The sequence below is a fragment of the Thermobia domestica genome, chromosome 18 (assembly GCF_964235325.1).
Source record: "Thermobia domestica chromosome 18, izTheDome1.hap1.1, whole genome shotgun sequence".
Classification (NCBI taxonomy): domain Eukaryota; kingdom Metazoa; phylum Arthropoda; class Insecta; order Zygentoma; family Lepismatidae; genus Thermobia; species Thermobia domestica.
Genome location: NC_137471.1, coordinates 90132051 through 90153678, shown reverse-complemented (window position 1 = coordinate 90153678; position 21628 = coordinate 90132051). Strand labels below are relative to the sequence as shown.

Genomic DNA, 21628 nt, shown 5'->3' with positions numbered 1-21628 from the left:
CCTAAATAGCAATTATTGTATTTTTAAATCACACTAAGAACATTTTAGTTTCAATTAAAAGCACATCTCTGTATGCGGATTGACATCTTACACAAAAATTTAAATTTAACAGGAAAACAGCTACACCCACTCACAAATACGCAGAGCGCGCGCTATATTTGATGATGGCCATGCAGGCAGGAAGGTTACTAGTGAAGGATTACATGCACGTGCAGAAGCAGAAATATTGCGGGAAACAGACGAAGCATTTTCTCCTGCACCAATCGCTGAATACTCGTGCGCGGAGTGATACAAATTGAGTTACGCGGTTTGTTTTTGAAGAGTGCAAAGGTTTGTGAAAAAGCGAGTAGTCCTTTAGTATACCATAACACACAACAAAGCGCTCTTTGTGTTTTTGAGCAGAAGGGAGTCAAAGTATTAAGTAATGACATCATACTCTAGGAGGTGTTTTGTTCATAAAATCTACTGGAAATTTGTTGTTGTGAAGTAAAATAAAGTGGGATGAATGGTTAGTCCAGTCAAGGCTCTCAAGCTCGTTTCTTTCCTCTAGTTGTAACACTGTCTTATCAGATCCACAGCAGCACTGATGAAGAATGCCACTATCAGCAGAAGACAAGGAAATTCAAAATGCACCATTGAAAAAAAAAAAAAAAAAGAAGTCCATAAGTATTTCTTGCTCTTGCTGTTTGCTATATCACTGATACTCAATCGTGTTTATTCTTGTTTTAACTGTCAACTCATGCAGGAGACTGTTTTTTTTTATATCTACATTCTCAAGTCAGTGAACACTTACTCGCTGTAAACACTGACAAACTTCCAGTAGATTTTATGAACAAAACCTCGAGTATGACGTCATTACTTAGTACGTTGACCCCCTTCTGCTCAAAAACACAAAACGCGCTCTGTTGTGTGTTATGGTATACTAAAGGATTAACCATTCCCAAAATGTCAGATTTTTCTATCCAGATCCATTGGAGATATTGGACAGTGAAATATGCTAAATTGACATAATTCCTGAACTTTACTTTACTTTATTTATTTATTTATTTATTTATTTATTTCCAGTCCTTTGGGAGCAACTACAGGTCAGTAAATTTTTGCGTATTAACTTATGTCCCTGGACTACATGCACACACAAATTCAGACCTGTACGTCAGTTGTTTCCCCTTCCCAAACATGTCCAAAAATGTTGCTACTGCAGACCCTGATTTCAGCCGCTTCAAGTGGTTTTAGGCAAAAATGTTAAGAGATCAAAATTTTAGCTCTGCACGAGTTGGAGACGTCCAACAATTTTCAATTTGTTAGGACAAATACATGCTGAGATATTCAAAACAACATAAACGCCTAAAATCGAAAAAACGCAAAATGGCGGCAGCCGTTGCGTCGCCATGGGATGTTGTAAAAAATAATTACTTGTGGTTTTGAAGTACCCTGATATAGGATAAACATTCATGAAAAAAAATAGATTTTTTGGAGATGGTCGAGCGGCACATGCTTGATCACTTAGAATGCATTGACTCTATAATTAAAAAATAAATAAATAAACTAATATTATGCGTCTAGTTGCAGAACTAAAGTAAAATAATAATCACATTTGAATTCCGAACACTATGATCATCTGTTAAGAGTGACTATGATAAAATCCAATGAGGAACGAAGGGGACGGGACTTGCTATTATGCATTCAAACTCCATCAGCCATCGCAGCTGCTGCCGAATCGAATAACTAGTTTGGAGTAGCAGTTATGCAGTTTATGACAAATACACAAGTCCTAATTACTGAAATACGTATATGCAGAATTCTGTAATTGCCTGCTGTAATAATCAGCGCTTTGCGTAACTGTTCAAATATTTTGAAGTAAAATTGAATGCATGCTGCCCCGTAGGGGTTTCTAAAAGAGCAGAATAACTTCCCAGGTCCCAATTTTCCCAATTTGCTGCTCCAAATTGCGATTGAAAAATTTAGTTCAGTTCACATATAACAATATTTGTGTACTGACGTCGATTAATATAACTGTAGATTTTTGTAGAATACTCATGACAAAATACAAAGTAGTATCTTGAATGCAAGGTGAACTTCGAAGTTATTCAATGCTAGGGAAATTTAGCAATAAATTTCTGAACGAAGATACGATGAATGAAAAATGTTGTGTAAATTCCGTATTCGTAATTTATAATGTAACTCGATTGCTGAAGAAACGCCAATAGTAAAGCAAAACTCTTTACTTCATTTGCGTGTTGATTTAAGTACAGTAAGTCGTAAAGTATTTGAGTATCGAAAATCTTTTTTATAGTTGTAATGAGGAAAAATAGGGTTGAGCTTTCAATGACTCTTACCTTCCATACTTGTTAACTAGCCCTATTTGTTATTATCTTAATATTATTGACACTTATTATAATGTGATTAACATGAGTCTTCTTTATTACACACCAGTAAAATTTATTTATAACCCACATCTCAAGAATTCAACCTGCGAATGTTGAAAAAAAAAAATCCAAGAAAGGTACTTAATTGTAATCAATTCGCACATATTTACTTAAGTGTTCAGAATACAGTTGGAATGGCCACTTTACACTAAAACATTAGAGGCAATTTTGGAAAAGAACTCGGCTATAGCTCTTCAGAGAGTATTATTTCGTGGCAAGATTGAGAATGTTTCTAGGAAAACCTCAGATGGAATGACTGGTTATGTACTTTGAACAATACTCTTGGATTGCTAGACGAGAAGACGTGACTAATTAAATGATAAACTGAGAGAACTGCTTATTCTGAAAATGCTGCTGCTATTATTATTATTATTATTAGTAGTAGTAGTAGTGGAAAGTAATAGGTATTAAAACTAAAAAGCATAAAATTAATGTAAATATTAAAAAAATGGGAAACCAAAATAATTTTATTTTGAATATAACTGTTAGTAGACCTGGCCTAAATTATGGAAGAACCAATGAAAAATCAAATGTTAAAAATTACAAGTTCAGAGTGTCAAGAGATTAGCTTCTACCGGTCCTTTATTTCTGGATCTCTCTTTCTTACTATAAAAAACACTAGAAATAAAATTTCCACATAATTGCACAAAGTGTGCATATATTGAACTGTTATTTTTCTATTTAATTAACTTTCCTCTTCCGTTTCAGCTGGTTCTTTGGGAAAATCTCTCGAAAAGAAGCAGAGCGGCTTCTTTTATCTTCTGAAAATCCTCGGGGAACATTCCTTGTACGTCATAGTGAACATAATCCTAAAGGCTACTCGTTAAGCGTGAAAGACTGGGAAGAATCAAGAGGATACCATGTGAAACATTATAAAATTAAACCCTTGGATAAGGGAGGTTACTACATAGCTACAAGTCAGACATTTATAACTTTACAAGCTCTTGTCAATGCATATATGAGTAAGTACAGCAAAGAAATTTCTTCACTTAAAAATAGCAGTAAACTATTTTCTCACCTTTGAACAAAATTACTTTCACATAACTATTCCCTTCTTATTACTTATTTAAATATGTTTATATCATAAGTTTTTATATCTTGAAATATATTCAAATCACGATTTTACCATATAGCCGTCTAACACAATTTGTGATAATAAGTAATGGTGAATCCAAGGTTGACAGAAATTAACGAAAATGGTTTATATCAAGGTGTTTCTGCATTCAGATATTGGTATACATTGTACTAGAGTTGGAGTGGGGCATGGTGTTAGTTTCTGTTGCGTTCCTTTGACTTACAATAAGCAACGAACCATATTGTCCACCGTAACCGCATACAATTATTTCAAAAAAAAAAAAAAATAGTATTGTCAAAACAATGTATCTAGAGCAGGCGTAGTCAGGCATTCATTTAGTCTTGCTGAAAAACTGGCCATCCACTTTTTGAAACACTCAGCACTCTTACTTACAGTAGAAATTAAATCAAACATATGCGGGTTTTCTTTATCCAATTGAGTTCTTTATTTATCCCCAAAGTATTAGAATTTCTTACGTAAGGTTGCCAAATATGGCCTTATAAAGCAAGGTGGGTGGCAGAAATCTTTCGAACAAGCGTGTGTATAATCCCTGTCTAGGATCTGAGTTTTTCCCTAATTTTTTAACAATGGATTTTAGATCCTGTCTTTCGGCATTGCGTACGTGTTTCATTTATAGATTTTAATTCCCTTTCAATTGCACCAACTTTCCTCAATATGCCACCAAGCAGTTGCACAGAAGTTTCCAGTTTTTCTGTTTGCACCGCTTAGCATTCTTAGGTTTGCACACAGGAACCCCATATCTTTTTGTAAATATTCATCTTCCAGAAAGACTTAGACTATCACATGAAAGATGCTGCAGCATATTAAATTTATCCATGACACGGGTAAAAGCACATAGATACGGAACCGGATGGCAAAGCGGAAATATCGTAGTTTGTTTAAACTATCCATTTTTGGAATCATTTAATAAGTTATTTTGATATGGTTTTCAAACTAATGGAAAACACCTTAAGAAACTGTAACTTGCCTGATTAGTATTACGTGGGACCATCGTTAACTTCAAAACAGTTTTGATGTGCCGTGAAATGAAGGCGTATAAATCAGGAATTATTTCCAGAGAGGTTTTTTTTATGCTTTTTCATCCAGTGCAACACAGTTCCGTCGCGAGGAAGGAGGGTATCTGCACCGGAATCTGAGTGTCAGAAATATCCACAGATATTCAATGTTGAGATTATCTGGGATTGCACACTTAAAGAAGGTATAATTAATTTCGATGTTCATGAAACCACGCCTTAACAGCTCCAGTTGCGTATTGTTGGAAAACCTGTCATTAGCCGGAAACATCTGGACCATCCGATGCATGTGATCACCTCACAGGGCCTGCAATATAGCAGGAAATTGTTGCCTTCAGCATCATAGAGCCACCACTTGTGTGTCATGGGAAAGGGAGAAAACAGTTCGGAGCATGAGCTGTTGTGGACGTCTGCCATACATAAACACAGCCTGTTATTAGAAATAGATGAAAGAGGACTCACCGACCCATATTACACGTTTCCTATTATCGGTGCACTTTTTCTACACATTCTTCGTGCGAAATCGTTGTTGTTGTTCAGCAGTTTGGAAATTGCAACCCAACTACAGATGTTGAGGTTATGCAACTCGCATTGGACAGTGATTGTCACAGTAGGCTGTTCGAAGTGCTGTTTCGCAGTCATTTTTCTTACATTCATTGTACGGTTTTTGCTCACAATCATCTTCAGTGGCCGGCTATCCTTGTCAGTGAGACTTTTCTTTCGTCCACTGCAGGATGCTCGAAGAGTCTCGCATCGTAAGCAAATTTGAAATATATATATATATATATATTTGGTCTAGGAATTAATTCGTGCGGTTGGTACGCACACATTGAAGCTGTAGTACAAACACAAAATACATAAATACCTTAAAAAAATATTGTCCATCGCTAGCCACCACTTTCGCCCATCTGTCAGGCAATGTACGGATTCCGTGGCGAAAGAAGTCCTCATCCTTGGAAGCGATCCAGTCAGAGACCCATGTTTCGATATCTTCTGAAGAAGTAAACCGCTGTCCAATCAAATCGTTGTTCATGCAATCGAACAAGTAGTAGTCCGAAGGAGCAACGTCTGGTGAATACGGCGGGTGGGGTAAAACGTCCCATCCGACATTTTCTAAATAGGTTTTGACCGGTTTTGCGACATGTGGGCGAGCGTTATCATGTTGAATAATAAGTTTATCATGTCTGTTCTCCCATTCTGGTCGTGTTCTGGCCAGAGCTTGCTTCAAACGCATTAATTGTCGTCGATAACGTTCTCCATTCATAGTTTCACCCGGTTGCAGCAGCTCATAGTACACCACACCTTTCATATCCCACCATATGCACAGCATAACCTTTGCACAGTGAATATCTCGTTTTGGTTGTGATGGACCTGGTTCACCTGGTTTCACCCAGGCCTTTTTTCGTTTAGGGTTCTCGTAATGGATCCACTTCTCATCACCCGTAATAATTCGATGCAGAAACCCCTCTCTGCTCTGTCGTTGAAGCAGCAATTCGCAAATGGTTTTTCGTCTTTCAACGTCTCTGTCTTTCAATTCATGTGGAACCCAATGTGACATCTTTTGAATCATTCCCATGGCTTTCAAGCGTTTGGAGACTGTTGTTTGATCAACGCCTAATGCTGCTGCAAGTTGTTCCTGCGTTTGACACGAATCCTGCTCGAGCAATGCTGTCAATTCTTCGTCTTGAAATGTTTTTGGCTGTCCAGCTCGCTCTTGGTCTGCCAAGCCGAAATCACCACTTCTAAACCGTGCAAACCACTTCTGACACGTTCGCTCAGCTAGAGCATGGTCACCATACACTTCCACCAAAATACAATGACTTTCAGTCGCACTTTTCTGCATGTTAAAGTAATGCAGCAGGACACCCCGCAAAAACACTTTATCAGGCACAAATTGCGCCATGTTCACTTAACTACAAACTGGTGTTGTTGACGCTTTAATCCACTGCCCTATACTACGAACGATACGCGATGACAGGGGTTTGCAACACATGTGTGGATACACGGAACTGTGGGACACTCCGTTCGTTGCGCCATCTCTTGTCCACCCGCACGAATTAATTCCTAGACCAAATATATATATATATATATATATATATATATATATATATATATATATATATATATATATATATATATATATATATATATATATATATATATATATATATAATACTTATTTATTGTTCTCGCAAAACGAATGTGTGGAAATAATACTATATAGATTTGAAGGTTACTCGCATCGAGATGTTGCCAGTGAATTCAATTTACATCATCCTGAACGACAGTCAGTATTCCACACAATTCTGGGACGACTCCTAGAGAAATTCAAAAGAACCAAGAACGTATATGACGCATTTGTCCCAGATAATGTTTCCGGTATGCTCAACAATTTGCAATTCGACTTGCAAATATGGCTGGAACTCACTGAAAAAATACTGTGATTTTTCTATTGTGCGGGACTTAACGAACATCCTGTATTACTTCTCACTGATGTTTTGCCATAAGTTCTGTAGGCCATCACCACCGTAGGCGGTTAAATTCGTGACATACCAAACACATTGGCCACGTTAGATATACAAGCCTTAACTAACTGCACATCCACAATTTGGTGTCTTTGAAACTCAGAGATACTTGTTCTGTATCACCACTGTCTATCCGCTTCATTATACGCCTTCATTCTATCCCGCCTGATGTACCATAGACGACCATCTAACACCGCGAACAAGTGCCAGGCGCTGTGCACACATCCCAGTTACCACATTATATATATCCTAAGTGTTGCAATCTAAAATGCTTTCGTTATTTTGATAACCTAAACTAGTTTTCAGTGTAGTTTATTTCATTGACTTTTAGCAATATTTGTATTAGTATTTTATTAGTAATTGGACTTCTTTCGAAGATAGATGGCCCCGCGTGGCGTAGTCGCTAACGCTCTCGCCCTTGATGCGAGTGGTCCCCTATTCGATTTCCGGTGGGGACACTCGGTCGAAAAAGTATAACAGCTTTTTCAGGCCAGCCTTCTTGAGTGAGGTTTTTCCTGAGTTTCTCTCATTCACACCAGGCAAGTGCTGGATGGTACCTAACATAATGATTCCAGGCTGCTTTTTTTCTTCCCTTTCATTGAATAGTGTGCTCATTGAGGGACGTCATCTCTCATATATGTGACGGGCTAAATGGCTTTAGATGCCGATAGCTCAGAAATCTAATTCCTAATTCCCTAGTTCATTCGAAGATAGTTTAAAATATCAATATCTTGCTAACATTGATCCCTTAACTGCTACACTTATTCCTTGCTAACACTGCTGACACTGAATCCTTAACACGAACTTCTTGGAACAACATTTCGATTTACGAAGCCAAATGTGTAGACGTTCATTATAGGACATATAATACAATTGATTCCACATAGTAAGCCTTAGACGTTTAAGTAAACTTCAAATTAGTTATCCATACATCTGTCTTAATGTTGGACGTACGAGCGCGGCACAAAGTGCTTTTCAAAAGTGGCACGTATTTTTACGGTAGTTTGAGAGAGTTTATAGCATGTGCAAACAGATAGATTGATCTGACAAGATTGTAAGGAAGATTTCAAATGTATGTAGTAAGACTTAAGATTGTGATAGAAGTTCAAGATTGATATAGTTTGTGGAGTACTATTGATTTAATGAATTGTGATTATAGTTAAGGTTCAGATTGAGAATAAATAGATCAAACAACGTAATTGTGTTTTTGCCTTTAGAAGGTTACCGAACGAAGCAAGTAGTAGCCACACTTTGTGTATTGTTTTTAGGTTCTAGTACTTAACACGTAAAAAGGACTTTCTAGAATCGAAACTTGGTTGTGCGCTGAACTTCAAATCTTTCTATAAGGCTCTGCAGTACAATTAGATCAAATTTTCTTTAATTTTTTGCGTAACATTTAATAGAAGTATTTATAAGTAATAATTCTGGAAGAAAACTATATTTGTTTAGTCATTTAACTTCAAATTGTGTTGGGGCCACGGTGGCTCAGTGGTAGAGCGTTCACCTCTGGTGCTTGGGGTCCTGGGTTCGATCCCAGCCCCCACCAAGTGAACCTTGTGGTGGACAAACACCGTGTGCGTGGGTTTCCTCGGGGTTCTTCCATTTTCTTCATTCCACCATTTCATTCATTACTCATCATCACAGTCTCCTTCAGCCTAACCGGCATAACCGTGGGACATAAAACTAAAAGATTTCATTCTTTCAAATTGTGTTACCTTACTTGTGACTGTTACTGTACAATATAAATTATGAATAATTTTTGTGTATACTTTCCAGAAAATGCCTTAGGACTGTGCCATGTTCTTGCCAAATCGTGTCCAAAGCCACAGCCACAAATATGGGATTTGTCTCCCGAGTTGAGAGATCAGTGGGAGATAGACCGATCAGAGGTTCAACTTCTAAGGAAATTAGGACAGGGAAATTTCGGTGAAGTTTGGTATGGTGAGTATTTAAAATAAAAGCACACACAGGTTAAGTGTGATTTTATAACTGTTGTTGATGATTATTATATGCGTGTTCGCAGTTACTGCAGTACGCAAACGTATAGATGCAAACATATAAAGGAAATAAATTTCTAACCCTACTCATAATGCAAGTTTGAAAACAGATACTTCGACTGCTAATATTCTGTAGTCATGGTATGAGCCGATATTAGGGAAGGAAGGACATTTTGTATATATGGAGCTTAATTAACACAGGAAACTTAATTATTACACAAATTAATTCATTAATTCAAAAATCTTGTTAATGAATTTAATTAATCTCTTAAAGACCTGAGTTGCGTCTCAGGTGACATTAGTAATCGAAGTATTATTTGTTACACTTACATGAAACCTATTGAGGTAGGAATTTATCTTGTTTATTTAAATTGTTTATTATACCTTTTACTAAACATTGTTAGGGTCATTAAGTCTAGGAGGCTCGGGTGGGCAGGTCATGTAGCCAGAATGGAAGGAAGTAGGAACGCTTCCAAAGTTTTAACTGGAAATCCAATTGGAAAACGACCACTAGGAGATAGAAGGACAATATTAAGATGGACCACACAGAAATAGGAATACAAAGTAGAAACTGGACCCAGTTCGCTAAGGACAGAAGTGAATGGAGAGCATCTGTGAACACGGCATTGAACCTTCAGGTTTTATAGGCCATAGAGTTAGTTATTGAAATTGTTCCATTGCATACAACCATCATTTGAGATCTTCATTACAAAATACTTAGTCTGATTCGTTTCCATTGGAACAACTTGCAGACAATGACACCTGTCAAACTGAGTGTCGCAGAGTAACAAAAATATGCAGACATGTATCAGTCTCTCAGCTGTTCTGTAGCAGAGTGAAGATACTGAGTGAGGAAAAAATACCTCCGAAGAAAATCTCTTTTTGGAAAGGTACGTCTTTGATCTTCTCAATAGCATTTCCTACATAGTAAAACAGGTCGAAATGATGGCTTAGTGGTAAGATGAGGCACTGGTAGTGTTATAATTAAACGTTATGCACATTGTTCTCCACAATCTATCTTATCAACGAAATCGAATCCAAAGAGGGCATCATTGGAACGTAACCTGAGCTAGAGAGATCTAGGATATGGCAGTTTGTGAGTATCAATTACTACAGCTTATTATGGCCAAACGATTACATGTGGCCTAATCAAATATTAAAACACACAACTTATTACAGATTGAAGCTACAAGCTGTCTGCAAGGTCAACGTGCATGCTGCTGGAAATTTGTTGTTACAGTGAATGAAGCATGTGTCTGCCTAAGTGACTGGAAAAGTTCAAGCTATCACCTACAGAGATATTCATGAAAAGGAACAATGTAAGTTTGTCCATAAATACAAAGAAAGTTCTTATGGTTGTGACAGGTTTTTTACAACAGAGAGGACCTCTAAACTGTTGTGATCAAAAAACTGTCAAAGTCAATGCTACTTATTGCCAGGAACATATCCTATCCGTGGTTCACAAATATTGCTGGCCGTACACAGACAATGGTAACTACAACGGTATCTATGCTATTTTGTTCGAGGATATTACCGTTCAAGTCCAGATGATAGTTCTATCGATTACTGTGCTTTTGAGCTTCTCAAACGGCGTCTTTCCACACAGTCGAATCCACACGGTAAATGGCGTCTAAAAAGTCTTCAAACAGGAGAGAGTGCAGTTGCCTGGTTTAGCTACAACGAAGTCGGTTATTGTGGAAACTACGGTGTCGTGCAATAAGCCATACTGGTGGCCATCATGTCGGAAGGCGGAGGGGGGGGGGATGTCTTAGGTAAGCAACAACAAAGTGCCGTGACGTAGTGGTAGAATTGTTTTATTTGTGGCTTTTGTATGATCCATTTCTGATTTCCTTGGAACAGTAACATTCGGTACGCGTGTACCAAAGAAATTTGAGGGATTTTTTTTTAATTAATCATGTGACTTTCCGATACTCAGTGTTACTAGACGTATTTTGTATTTTGTGTGCATGCATTGTTGGTTTTGCTCTAAGATGTAGCAGCATTTCTGGCCGAATATAGATAGAGGTCCAGTTGTGCAGAGCAAGTGTTTAAAATCTTGAATTTCGAAGCTGTTCGAAACGCAACGAGAATATAGCTCTCAAAAACTACTACTACTATAAGTGTTGTGATTAGTCAAGTTCCAAGATTTCAAAACAAATAGCATAAACATGAGTTGTTGTTGTTATATAATAACTCATGTTGATTTTCTTTGTAGTTTTTTCCTCTCTCAGTCAAATCATATCCATATGATCAATCGAATCAATAAAATAAGAAAATAGTAAAAAATGGATTCTCAAAAAATGAAATTTCTTAATTATGATAAATCAATTTCAATCCCGTAAGAAATATGTTAGTAGAATTGGAACACAAATTATTTTTAAGAATGGTAGCATTATTCGCTTCCTTATGAACATAAAGCACTGCATAGAAAAGGATAATTTTATTGTAATGGGATTAAATACTGGTATTCCCTATCCAGAGAAAGCTTGTAAAAATTTACAGCGAAAGTTGGTTAAGTCAGAATTTTATGGAATCAAAATTCCTTTGTAAGGGTACTTCATATAAATGCCGTAAGAATGCTTGGTCTTTTTAAAGCATTTTTCGTTTTTAATTATTATAGTTTGTAGTAATGTAAACTCTTTGGTGAACATATGTATAAAGTATGTATTAATGAATTTACAGGTAAATGGAGGAATAACACAGAAGTGGCAGTGAAAACTCTTAGGAAGGGGAGTATGTCAACTCAAGCATTCCTCCAAGAAGCCGCTATCATGAAGAAATTCCGTCATGATCGCTTGGTTGCATTATATGCTGTGTGTTCGAAAGAGGAACCTATTTATATTGTCCAAGAATATATGAATAAAGGAAGCTTGTTAGATTATTTACGAAATGGAGAAGGTCGAAATTTGCCATTTGGTGATCTGATAGACATTGCAGCTCAGGTAAGAATAACTTGAAAATTTTAATTTAAATGAAATTTCTAGTCTAACGTACCGTGATTATACACTTTAGGCTAAAGAAGAATGGTTAAAGAAAGTGAATAATTATGAAAGAATTTGGTGGGATGAGAATGTAGGAAGAGACAGAAGAACCCTGAGAACACTCACGAACATGTCCCCCACAAACCTACATGGTAAAAAAAAATCAATTGTGTACTGGTTTTGACAGTAAAATCCGTGATTAAATTTAATACATTCGTGAATATTACCTTGTGAAATTTACTAGAATAGCTATCAGTCTTAAAAAATATATTTGGTCTATTCTACATTCAAAGTTTTGTATATTATTTTCCTTTTAAGCAAATTATAATTCATACGTGGCTCTTTCTTCTGAATTCGATTGAGCAGTTGGTTTTGAGCATGTCCTTCAGTGCTAAGGTCTAGAGCGAATTACGTGTGTTTCTATCAGAATCCACAAATAGTTTAAGAACAACCAATTATTCGCCTTGTTTCGTCTCGGTGATGTTTGTCAAGAAACAATAAAAGTTGGTTGATGAAATAGTAACATGGTAAAAATTATAATTTGGAAATTCTGGGGAACATATCGTGGCGTTTCTTGATAAATAGACTGAATTGATATGGGGAAACAAAATAGTAGTAACGGACAGTATATAAGCAACAAACTTATTGCAGAAATGCACCTGTGTTGTATTTTAAAGGAATGTGAGTGTATTTAAGTGGTATTGATATATTTTCGTATTTTAATGCGAAGAAAATTGTTTATAAAAATTCCAGTGAAGCGTGGAAAAGTTTTCTTATTATCTTAAGTGTTCGTGAACCTATTTCTCATAAGAAATTGATTCTGTTGTCCACATGGGCATTCTGTTCTTCTCAAAAAGTAAGAATAGAGGATATCACTCGTCATATGCTCATCAATTATGACTCATTAGTACTCCAGTCATTCATAGGGCATATTAGTCTCGCAACAGCCAATTCTCATATTAGGAGTGTTCAACATGGTAGCTATCGTTGTGGTAGCTGCGGCAGCTCAATGGTAGAGCGCTCATCTCTAGTGCGTGGGTCTATGGTTCGAAGTTTCCAACCCGCGCCAAATGAATTTTGTAGTGAAGGAATACTGTATTCGTGGGTTTTCCGAGTTTCTTCGTTTTCTCTCTCTCATCATTAAGATGCATCTTATCACTCAATCCTTAGCTTCGGTGCAGTCGTAGGCAGTTAAACTAAAGAAAACTTACTATAGAGATCTGTTTTTGTCTCTGCCGTTCGCTTACTTGCAGAGATTTTTATAACTTTACTTATATATAAGTCCTGTAATAGCTATTAATTTCATTCGTTAATTAATTACTCAATAACTATATACTGTCTACCATAAATTAACTTATCTTTACACTATAAAGTTATGAGGTACGCACCTTCTCCAGAAACATTAAACTTTTTATTTGCAATATGATATAAAAAAAACACTGGTTCCGATTACCGGGCTCTTGATGCTAGTTTCTCATTTTATGCCATTGTGTGATGTTAATCGTGAGTTGGATATCAGACTCTTTATTATGTCCCATTGTCACATAGTGCGTCAGAAGTTTTATGCTTTAGTATTTATTTTCACTATTAGAATTATAAGTTAGTGTAATAATCGATAGGCTAAGCCACATCATTAATCTTGCTGAAACTAGAAAAAAGTGTAAAGGTATTTATAGGACCATCAACTGGTCCAAGCTTTTGTAACTGGAACTATCGAGAATGTCGTTTATCGGAGTCTTGTCTTCAAGTATTTAGTTTGTATATATCATGTACATTTACTTAAATTTAATTTTATTGGAAATACTCTTTTAATACAGCAAAATTAGTTTTAAGTAGTGGTGACAGATTATTCGTAGAATTAATGATATTTTATTAATCTATTACGTTATATATATAAAATATTTCAAATACTGAAATTACGATTCTTTTACCAGAAAGCTTACATCAGTACGTATTGCTGAAATATTTCTTTTTTCGGCAATTTATCCCAAATAACTCGTATCCCCTTCTACAGTAAACTTTTCAATTATAATTTATTATTCCGGTCTTAACTATAAAACATATGTTATCAATCGTTGAAATATAACTTAGCTTGAGAGTGAAATTGATTATTCTTCCTTTAGATTGCAAGTGGCATGGAATATCTAGAAGGAAAGCAACTTATTCATCGTGATTTAGCAGCAAGAAATGTGTTGATTCGTGACAATAATATTGCGAAAATATGTGACTTTGGATTAGCTAGGGTTATAGAAAATGACGAATACTGTCCAAGGCAAGGTAAGTATTTTAAACGTTCTTCAAATGTTTAAGTGGCACTTTTACTTAATTGTTTGTATTATTATTGACTAATTGTAAGTACCCGTTGTTGTCGGGTCTTAATTCAAAATCTGGATAAAAAGAGTAAGTATCCGTCGTTACCGACTCTTACTTCAGAGCAGCATTAAAAGAGGAATGTGTTCTTAATCAATTCGCTGGTATTTATCCTCTGCTCTCACGTAAGCCCGCAGATCGACATGTAATGATAATTGCATACAGGCAAGGCGTTGTTATAAACCGCGGTAAACGTGCATACATTTTTACCTAACGTAAATCCCCCCTCCCCCCCTCCGAGCCAAATATAAAAAAAACTGCTTCGTACGCGCTTAGATCTGATGAGAATCTATCTATGGACAAAATTTGATAGCTTTAGATGACACGTTTCTATGCGGAAAATTGAAGACCTGCACATACATTATTTTATTATTTATTTATTTATTTATTGAATAAATTTCCAGATAACAGCATAACTTTGCCATTTTACACAGGGAAATGTTAACAAAGAAAAAAGAAGATAACAATAACAACCACAATATAGAACAGTGTTAAAAAAGAGTGTAAAAGTAAAATTATTCCGTCAAAACTCGTTTAATTGCTCTTTCAAACACTGGGTAGCTCGAAAAAAATGTCCACATCAGTTGTTACTTGATTATAACAGTTTGGCATTCTGTAAAAAGAGACCTCTGTATAATAACCAACCTAGGACGGGCAAGATGGAATACGCGGGTGATGCGGGAAGGGACACGTAAGGATAGTTCCTGAAGTAATATTTCCGATTTTAAGTTTCCATTAACTATTTTATAAAGATATTTCAGGTCAGAGATAATTCTGCGAACTTCCGGAGTCTGGATATTAAGATGTCGCAAGAGTTCCTTCTTAGATAATATTCGAAGTGCAGAAACACGAAAACTGACTATAGCGATGAAGAAATTGAGAATAGAATCAAGTCTGGAGAGATATGTAGGTGCTGCCATGGCCCATATGGGAGAGCGGTATTCGATCTTGGGCGCTATTAAAGTTTTATAAAAAGTTGCTAATGAAGAAACAGTGCGTAGTTCAGTGAATCGATAAAGAAGTCCCAACATGCACATTGAATTCTTTAGTATTGTGGAGATGTGGTCAGAGAATGTGAGTTTTGAATCAAAGATTACACAAAGATCATTGTGACTAGCAGAATGTGTGATAGAGGAATTGTTGACATGGTATGTAAGGGAACAGGAGACTTTTTCAAAGTAATAGTAATACTGTCACATTTCTTACTGTTGAGTTTCAAGTGTCACATTTCACACCAGCCTATAAGGTGATGATTATTATGAGGATGATTGACTAACCATGCTAATAAATTCATTTCATTTTGTTAACTTGATTAAGGTGCGCTACTTACATAAGCTATCTTGACATTGCTGTACTTCCGAGTTTAAACAACACTATAAAATGTACAGAACAGTTTTACAAGGATCATAAATAATAATAATAATAATAATAATAAATAAAAAATAATAAAAAAAAAGATGCTTATATTGGGAAAGCTACATGACAAGTAATTCGGAAAGAAGGTGAAAAAATGCAAATCCTCTTGTACGATAATTAGCGTAGTTGACCAAAATAAAATTAAGAAATCGATCGAAATTGCTAATGCTTTTAATGACTACACGAATGAAGTGGAAAAGCGTATCACTAATAACGTGAACACAAAATTATCCAGCAAACAATACGTATACTCATGTCCAAAATGATTGTTGCATACCTATAACTGTTTTCTTGTAAGAATATAAGTTGATAATGATTTTGCAGGGTACTTTTAATACTGATACTGTGTATAATCGGGAAATGTATATTTGTGGTAAATTTCATAGGAAAAGAATTATAAATACGAAAATTAGAGTGAGTAAAACAAAATGTTGCTAAATGGACAAGAAAGTTTTATTTTCGTTTTATTGTTCTTTTGACATGAAATTTACCACATGCATGTCTTTGCCTATTATACACTAACATACTAACATTATAAGAAATACCGGCCGAATTAATTATCAAATTATATTTCAACAACAGCATATTTATAGACATGCGACAATAATTTTAAACATAAGTGTAGATAGGTAAAATGTTAATATTTTTGACAACTCACTGTTTTTGCATCTAGTAAGTAGCTAAGAAATCATAAATACTACAGTAAGCATGACAAAAAAAAAAAGTTCTTCAGGATATGAGTTTTCTGGTAAACTCTTAAAGCAGTCTTTTGTGAAATCGCAGAATTCTTAAGTTTCATAGCTAACAACGAATTTAGTGCTGGTGTTTTTCCTGAGGCGTTGAAATTAGCAGTTGTTAAACCACTATATAAAAGTGGTAAGAAAGATCATACGTCGAACTATGACCAATATCGTGTCTATCTACTTTCTCTAAACTTTTCGAAAAACTTGCATGTGGAAGACTGGTTAGCTTCCTTAATGATTTTAATTTAATTTCTACTGTTCAAAATAGCTTTAGATCAAATAAGTCTACAGAAACTGTTCTTTTCTCATTTTTCTATTCCGTTCTAAACTAATTAAACAATAAGGAGTATGCAACCGACATATTCCTTGATCTTAGATTCGACGTTCAATTGTATCAAATGCATTGCTTACTAATTCCATAACGACTTATCACGTGATACGCCAGTGGCATATTTCATGGACAGCCGAGGCTACCGGCGATAGCCCTGCAACATTAATAAAGAAAGTTAATATAACACATACATTAATTTAAAATAATACGTTTACAGTGTATGTCGTTTCTTCACTTCGATTTAGTTGATTGTTCTAATTTTACTGGAAGTTTCTTTTATTATTTATCGTATGTATTGTATAAAAGAAAATGTGTATCTATTGTTGTTGTGACGCATACTACATGTAATTGTTTTCAAGAAAAATTACTTTTAAAGAAATTTTGTATTTGTACATGACTAAACAGAAGATTTCTTTTAAAAGTAATTTTCTTGAAAACATTTTTTTTTTTACTTGTATTGCGTTTTATTGTTTATTGCTTTTATTTATTTATTTTTTTTACTTAATACGATCTATTTTCTTAAAGAAATCATGTTTTTCATATTGTTTTCAAATGTGTTACGAAAAGTCGTTAAAATATGAAATTTGTCGAACTTGTGAAAGTTAACCCCTGTGTAGCAGATAATCCTGTTTTACTCAAGACTAAAGCTGACTACCTACAAAACGACTGATGTCGATCGTTAAAATCAAACAAATGATGTTATTTAAAAATATAAACATATAAAAGTAACAGTCGACTATTCTGTTATCTCCTGACTTAAGTCGCTTTGTAAAACAACATTGTATGAAGTCGGAAGATGAGTTAAATTAAGATCACAAGATAGTTGAAGCATTGTGACGTAAAGAAAAGCATGTAAAAATAAGTCATGCGGCCACCGACCAACAACATGTTGTGATGAACTCTTGAAACTCATCCTCGGAAAAGTGTTCTTGCAGTTACAGACGACTTAAACATACATCATTCCTCTGACGTTCGACGGCTCCGCGCGATTGGTAAGGTGAAAATGGACTCAGGGTGCCACATAAGTTGATACCGGCCAACAAATAGTCCATCCAAAGGTGTGCAGTTCTCTTAAGTGTATGGAAAAATGGGAATGTTTCTTGCGTCGGATTGTCATCTCTAATGAAAAATGAATCTCCCACCCACAAATGTAAATAGATCTCGAACAACACAATTTTGCTAGAGTAGGTGCTATTCACAAAATTTGTTAACCGAATGCGCGGAGTTCAATCCTTTAGTTCACAATTACATTGTCTGTTGTGTTCCGTGAAGATATTTCCCGCACTTGCTGCGTTTCTACGGTTTCAAACATTTTAAAACCGAAGAAAGAAACTGAAGAAAAAATTTAGATTAAATAATTGTTAATTACGGTCTCCTACCGCACACTGAGGGCGGACCACCTTTCCTTCCATAGAGCTTGTTTAAAAATAGTCATCACAGAACTGAACAGGTAATTATTTGCATTGTTAGAGGGTAATTTTCGAACAGACTCTACATATCTGTAACCTAAACTAATATATTTCTTACGTAATATTGAATATTGAAATGTTGTATATCTTGTAAATTTAAAGTTCTTACTATGTAGATCCGAAATAATGAAACCAGTACTTTGGGTTACAGGATCGCGATTTCCTGTGAAATGGACCGCTCCGGAAGCCATAGTTTATGGACGATTTTCTATAAAATCAGACGTTTGGTCATACGGAATATTGTTAATGGAACTCTTCACGTACGGTCAGGTGCCTTATCCAGGTAAGTTCTAAGTAAAGAAGCTTTTATTAGGAGGAGATTATTTAGATATTTTAAGTGCAATACTTGTATAACATATATAACTGAATGTGTGCGAATTGAAATTTAATGTAATAAAAGTAACTTTTTAAAAAGTTTACAGTTTGATTTGTATTAGAGGAAGAGTTTAATATAAAGATCCAATACAGACAGACAGAATTATAATATAAAAACCGAATATAAAAAAATCATGGAACTATCGGAAAGATGAATAAAAAAATAATAAAAATGTTATTTTGAAATGTGAAGGATATGAATCAAATGTTAATATAATTGTTGTAGTAATATTTTTTAAAGAAATGTAAGAAGGTAATATAGTCATTGGTGTTATTTGATATTAAATATGCGAGAAAATAAAATGTATGAATTTCTTCAGCCGTTTTGTAGATTGTTTAATGGATTAGTATAATCGAAGTGACAAGAAAAGTTGATAATAAAAGATTTTAAAATATTTACGTTTGTGTTGCAAATAAAACTGCGGTTCACTCTTGTTTTAAGGTTGCGTACAGAAGCACGTTGATGAGTTAGTGCTGTATTTTATACAATACTCGATGTGTCACAATAATCCAAAACTGCAACTGAATTCGGACTTAACATTGTTTCTGAATGGACTTTATATGTGGCGCTTGTTTCAAAAGAACAGAAATTTAGTAGCGTAATAATTCCCCGTCATTTAATCAAAAAATATATTTTTATTGTATATGCCATATTAGTGACGTTTCTTGAAGAGTGTATTTTTAAGAGTTCTTTATTGTGAATTTTGGCACGATTGAAACGTATTGAACGTAGTTTTCTTTAGTTTTGATACAATGGTGCTAGAAAACGAAGGAAAATAGTTTTGAATTCACATTCTAACGATATTTGGAATATTCTCAAGTTAGGCGACCTATGTTATGAGATGAAGTTAGCCTTTAAGAAAAAAGAAAGTAGCAGTGTCACTTGCACACCACGTGAAGGAGTTTGTTTTGTATGGCGTGATATTTTCTCAGTATTGAAACTGGAAGTCATAGATATTACCACTTACGGTTTTAATAGCGAAGTGAGGATGGAATATTATTGGGACATTTAATTAATTGCAGTAAACCACATCTTTTTATCTCGTACCTTTTTATTCCGTAACAACAAATGGTTTGTTTCTGACAAAGTGGTACATATTAGAATGTTAAACAAGTTCTAAAAAATAATCCTCTCGCTGCCTATTACCGGTTTTACCTATAGCGATCAACGCTGAAACCGGCAGTGATTTATCTCTCGTACTTCCGGTTTGAATATCATGTTCATTAACGAACTCGATTCCTAATTTTTGACCTTCTACATTCTGGCCAAACCTCATCGTGATCCAAGTATAAAGGTAACCAAGAAAGTTCTGTCTTTTTTGTGGAGGTCTGTGTTCAATTGACCCTCACACCATGAGTTGAATGCGAATGGAGATTAAGGCAAAGGTTGGTTGTTGGTGCCGGTATATCCAACATATTATATGGTTGTGGCAGTTCAGTTACATCGTGAACTTGCGTAATGACAAGAGTGAATATGGGTCCTCCACAGTGTGTCCTACGGGCATGTATGCTGTACTAGTTCAAACTGGGGTCAAACCCGTTGCAGCGGGGCGGAAGATATACCAAATCTGTGGTGAGGATGTCGTAACTACTCGGACAGTGCACCGGTGGCTTAACAAGTTCAACGACGGTGACTAAAGACTCGAGGACGCACCACGTGCCGGAAGACCAACACATGTCTAAAATGAAGATCTACAGGCAGTAATTGAGACGAACAGTGGCCAGACATGTGAGAAACTGGGACTACAATTCAGTATGGAGAAACCATTTGGCAGCACCTCCATGAACTTTGGAAGCACTACAAGTTGGGTCGATGGGTCCCACATGATTTGACTCTGAGCCAGAAGGCAACGCGAGCAGACACCTGTGTTTCTTTACTGTCTCGTGTGAGGAAGGAGCCACACGGCGCCGTCATCATTGGTTAGCATCCCATGAACCAGTTCCTAAACAGCCGAAACCAGCACTACACCAGAAGGTCCTCCTGTGTGTTTGGACTGCTCGAGCTTCATGCATCGGGAACTATTACCAGCTGGTCAGAGCATCAATGCAACTGTTACTGTCAGCAGTTGAGCCGTGTTCCAACAAAAACTCAAAACTCTAGAGCCAACTGTAGAGAGCAACACTTCTGAATCGCAAAAAGGTCCTCCTGTTACATGACAATGCTAAGCCCCACGTGGCTAGGATGCCCTGGGACACCATTCTACGCTTTGGATGGGAAACTATTGCATCTACCATACTCCCCGGACATTGCACCGTCCGATTATCACTTGTTCCATTCCTTGGATAATCACCTTAGAGACGCCAGTTGAAATCTCTAGTAGAGTTGCTAATGCACTTGATACCTTCTTTGCTTCACCGCCCACCAAGTTCTACCGCGATGGACTCCATGGCCTTGCAGAACGTTGGTAGAAGGTCGTCGACGCTGGTGAGGACTATTAGTGATCTTCCAGATACGTGTTAGGTGACATATGGATGTTTGAAGGTGGTAGGTGAAAAAGTGACAGAACCTTCTTGGTTACCTTTATAGTTCTTGAGACTTTTGTCTCCAGGATGACGGACGGATACCTGGACAGATTAAATATATAAAACAGTGTTAATAGACCAAATTCGATAAAATGAGCAAAAAATGGGGAACATTGGGATTTTCATTTTGGGTTAGATTTCCATTAGAGATGTGTCCTAAGAATTCTAATTGGATTGTTTTATTCCTAGTAGGGATGGGCGAAATAGTTTATATATTCTCTAGAGAAAAGCATTTCCAGTTCGCACCGAAACCGTTTTCAATTTTCTTCAAAATCCGGCTCTGTTTTTCACTGAATTAGCTTTCAGTATTCTCCAATAGTTTTGTTTTTTGAAACCAGTTAAGGTTTCACCGAAGTCTGTATA

The 21628-nt window shown here is 35.9% G+C and overlaps 1 protein-coding gene across 4 annotated transcripts in view; it reads left to right on the top strand.

The window, feature by feature from the left end:
- Positions 1–21628, top strand: part of Src64B (Tyrosine-protein kinase Src64B) — a 371393-nt gene that overhangs the window by 338901 nt on the left and 10864 nt on the right. For 3 of the 4 annotated variants that reach the window (XM_081745057.1, XM_081745058.1, XM_081745059.1), the window contains 5 exons: positions 3135–3388; positions 8837–9001; positions 11740–11999; positions 14162–14315; positions 18504–18650. In XM_081745057.1, coding sequence (XP_081601183.1) covers positions 3135–3388; positions 8837–9001; positions 11740–11999; positions 14162–14315; positions 18504–18650 — 980 coding nt within the window. The remainder of the gene's footprint in view (positions 1–3134; positions 3389–8836; positions 9002–11739; positions 12000–14161; positions 14316–18503; positions 18651–21628) is intronic. The other variant, XM_081745060.1, reaches the window with a different exon arrangement.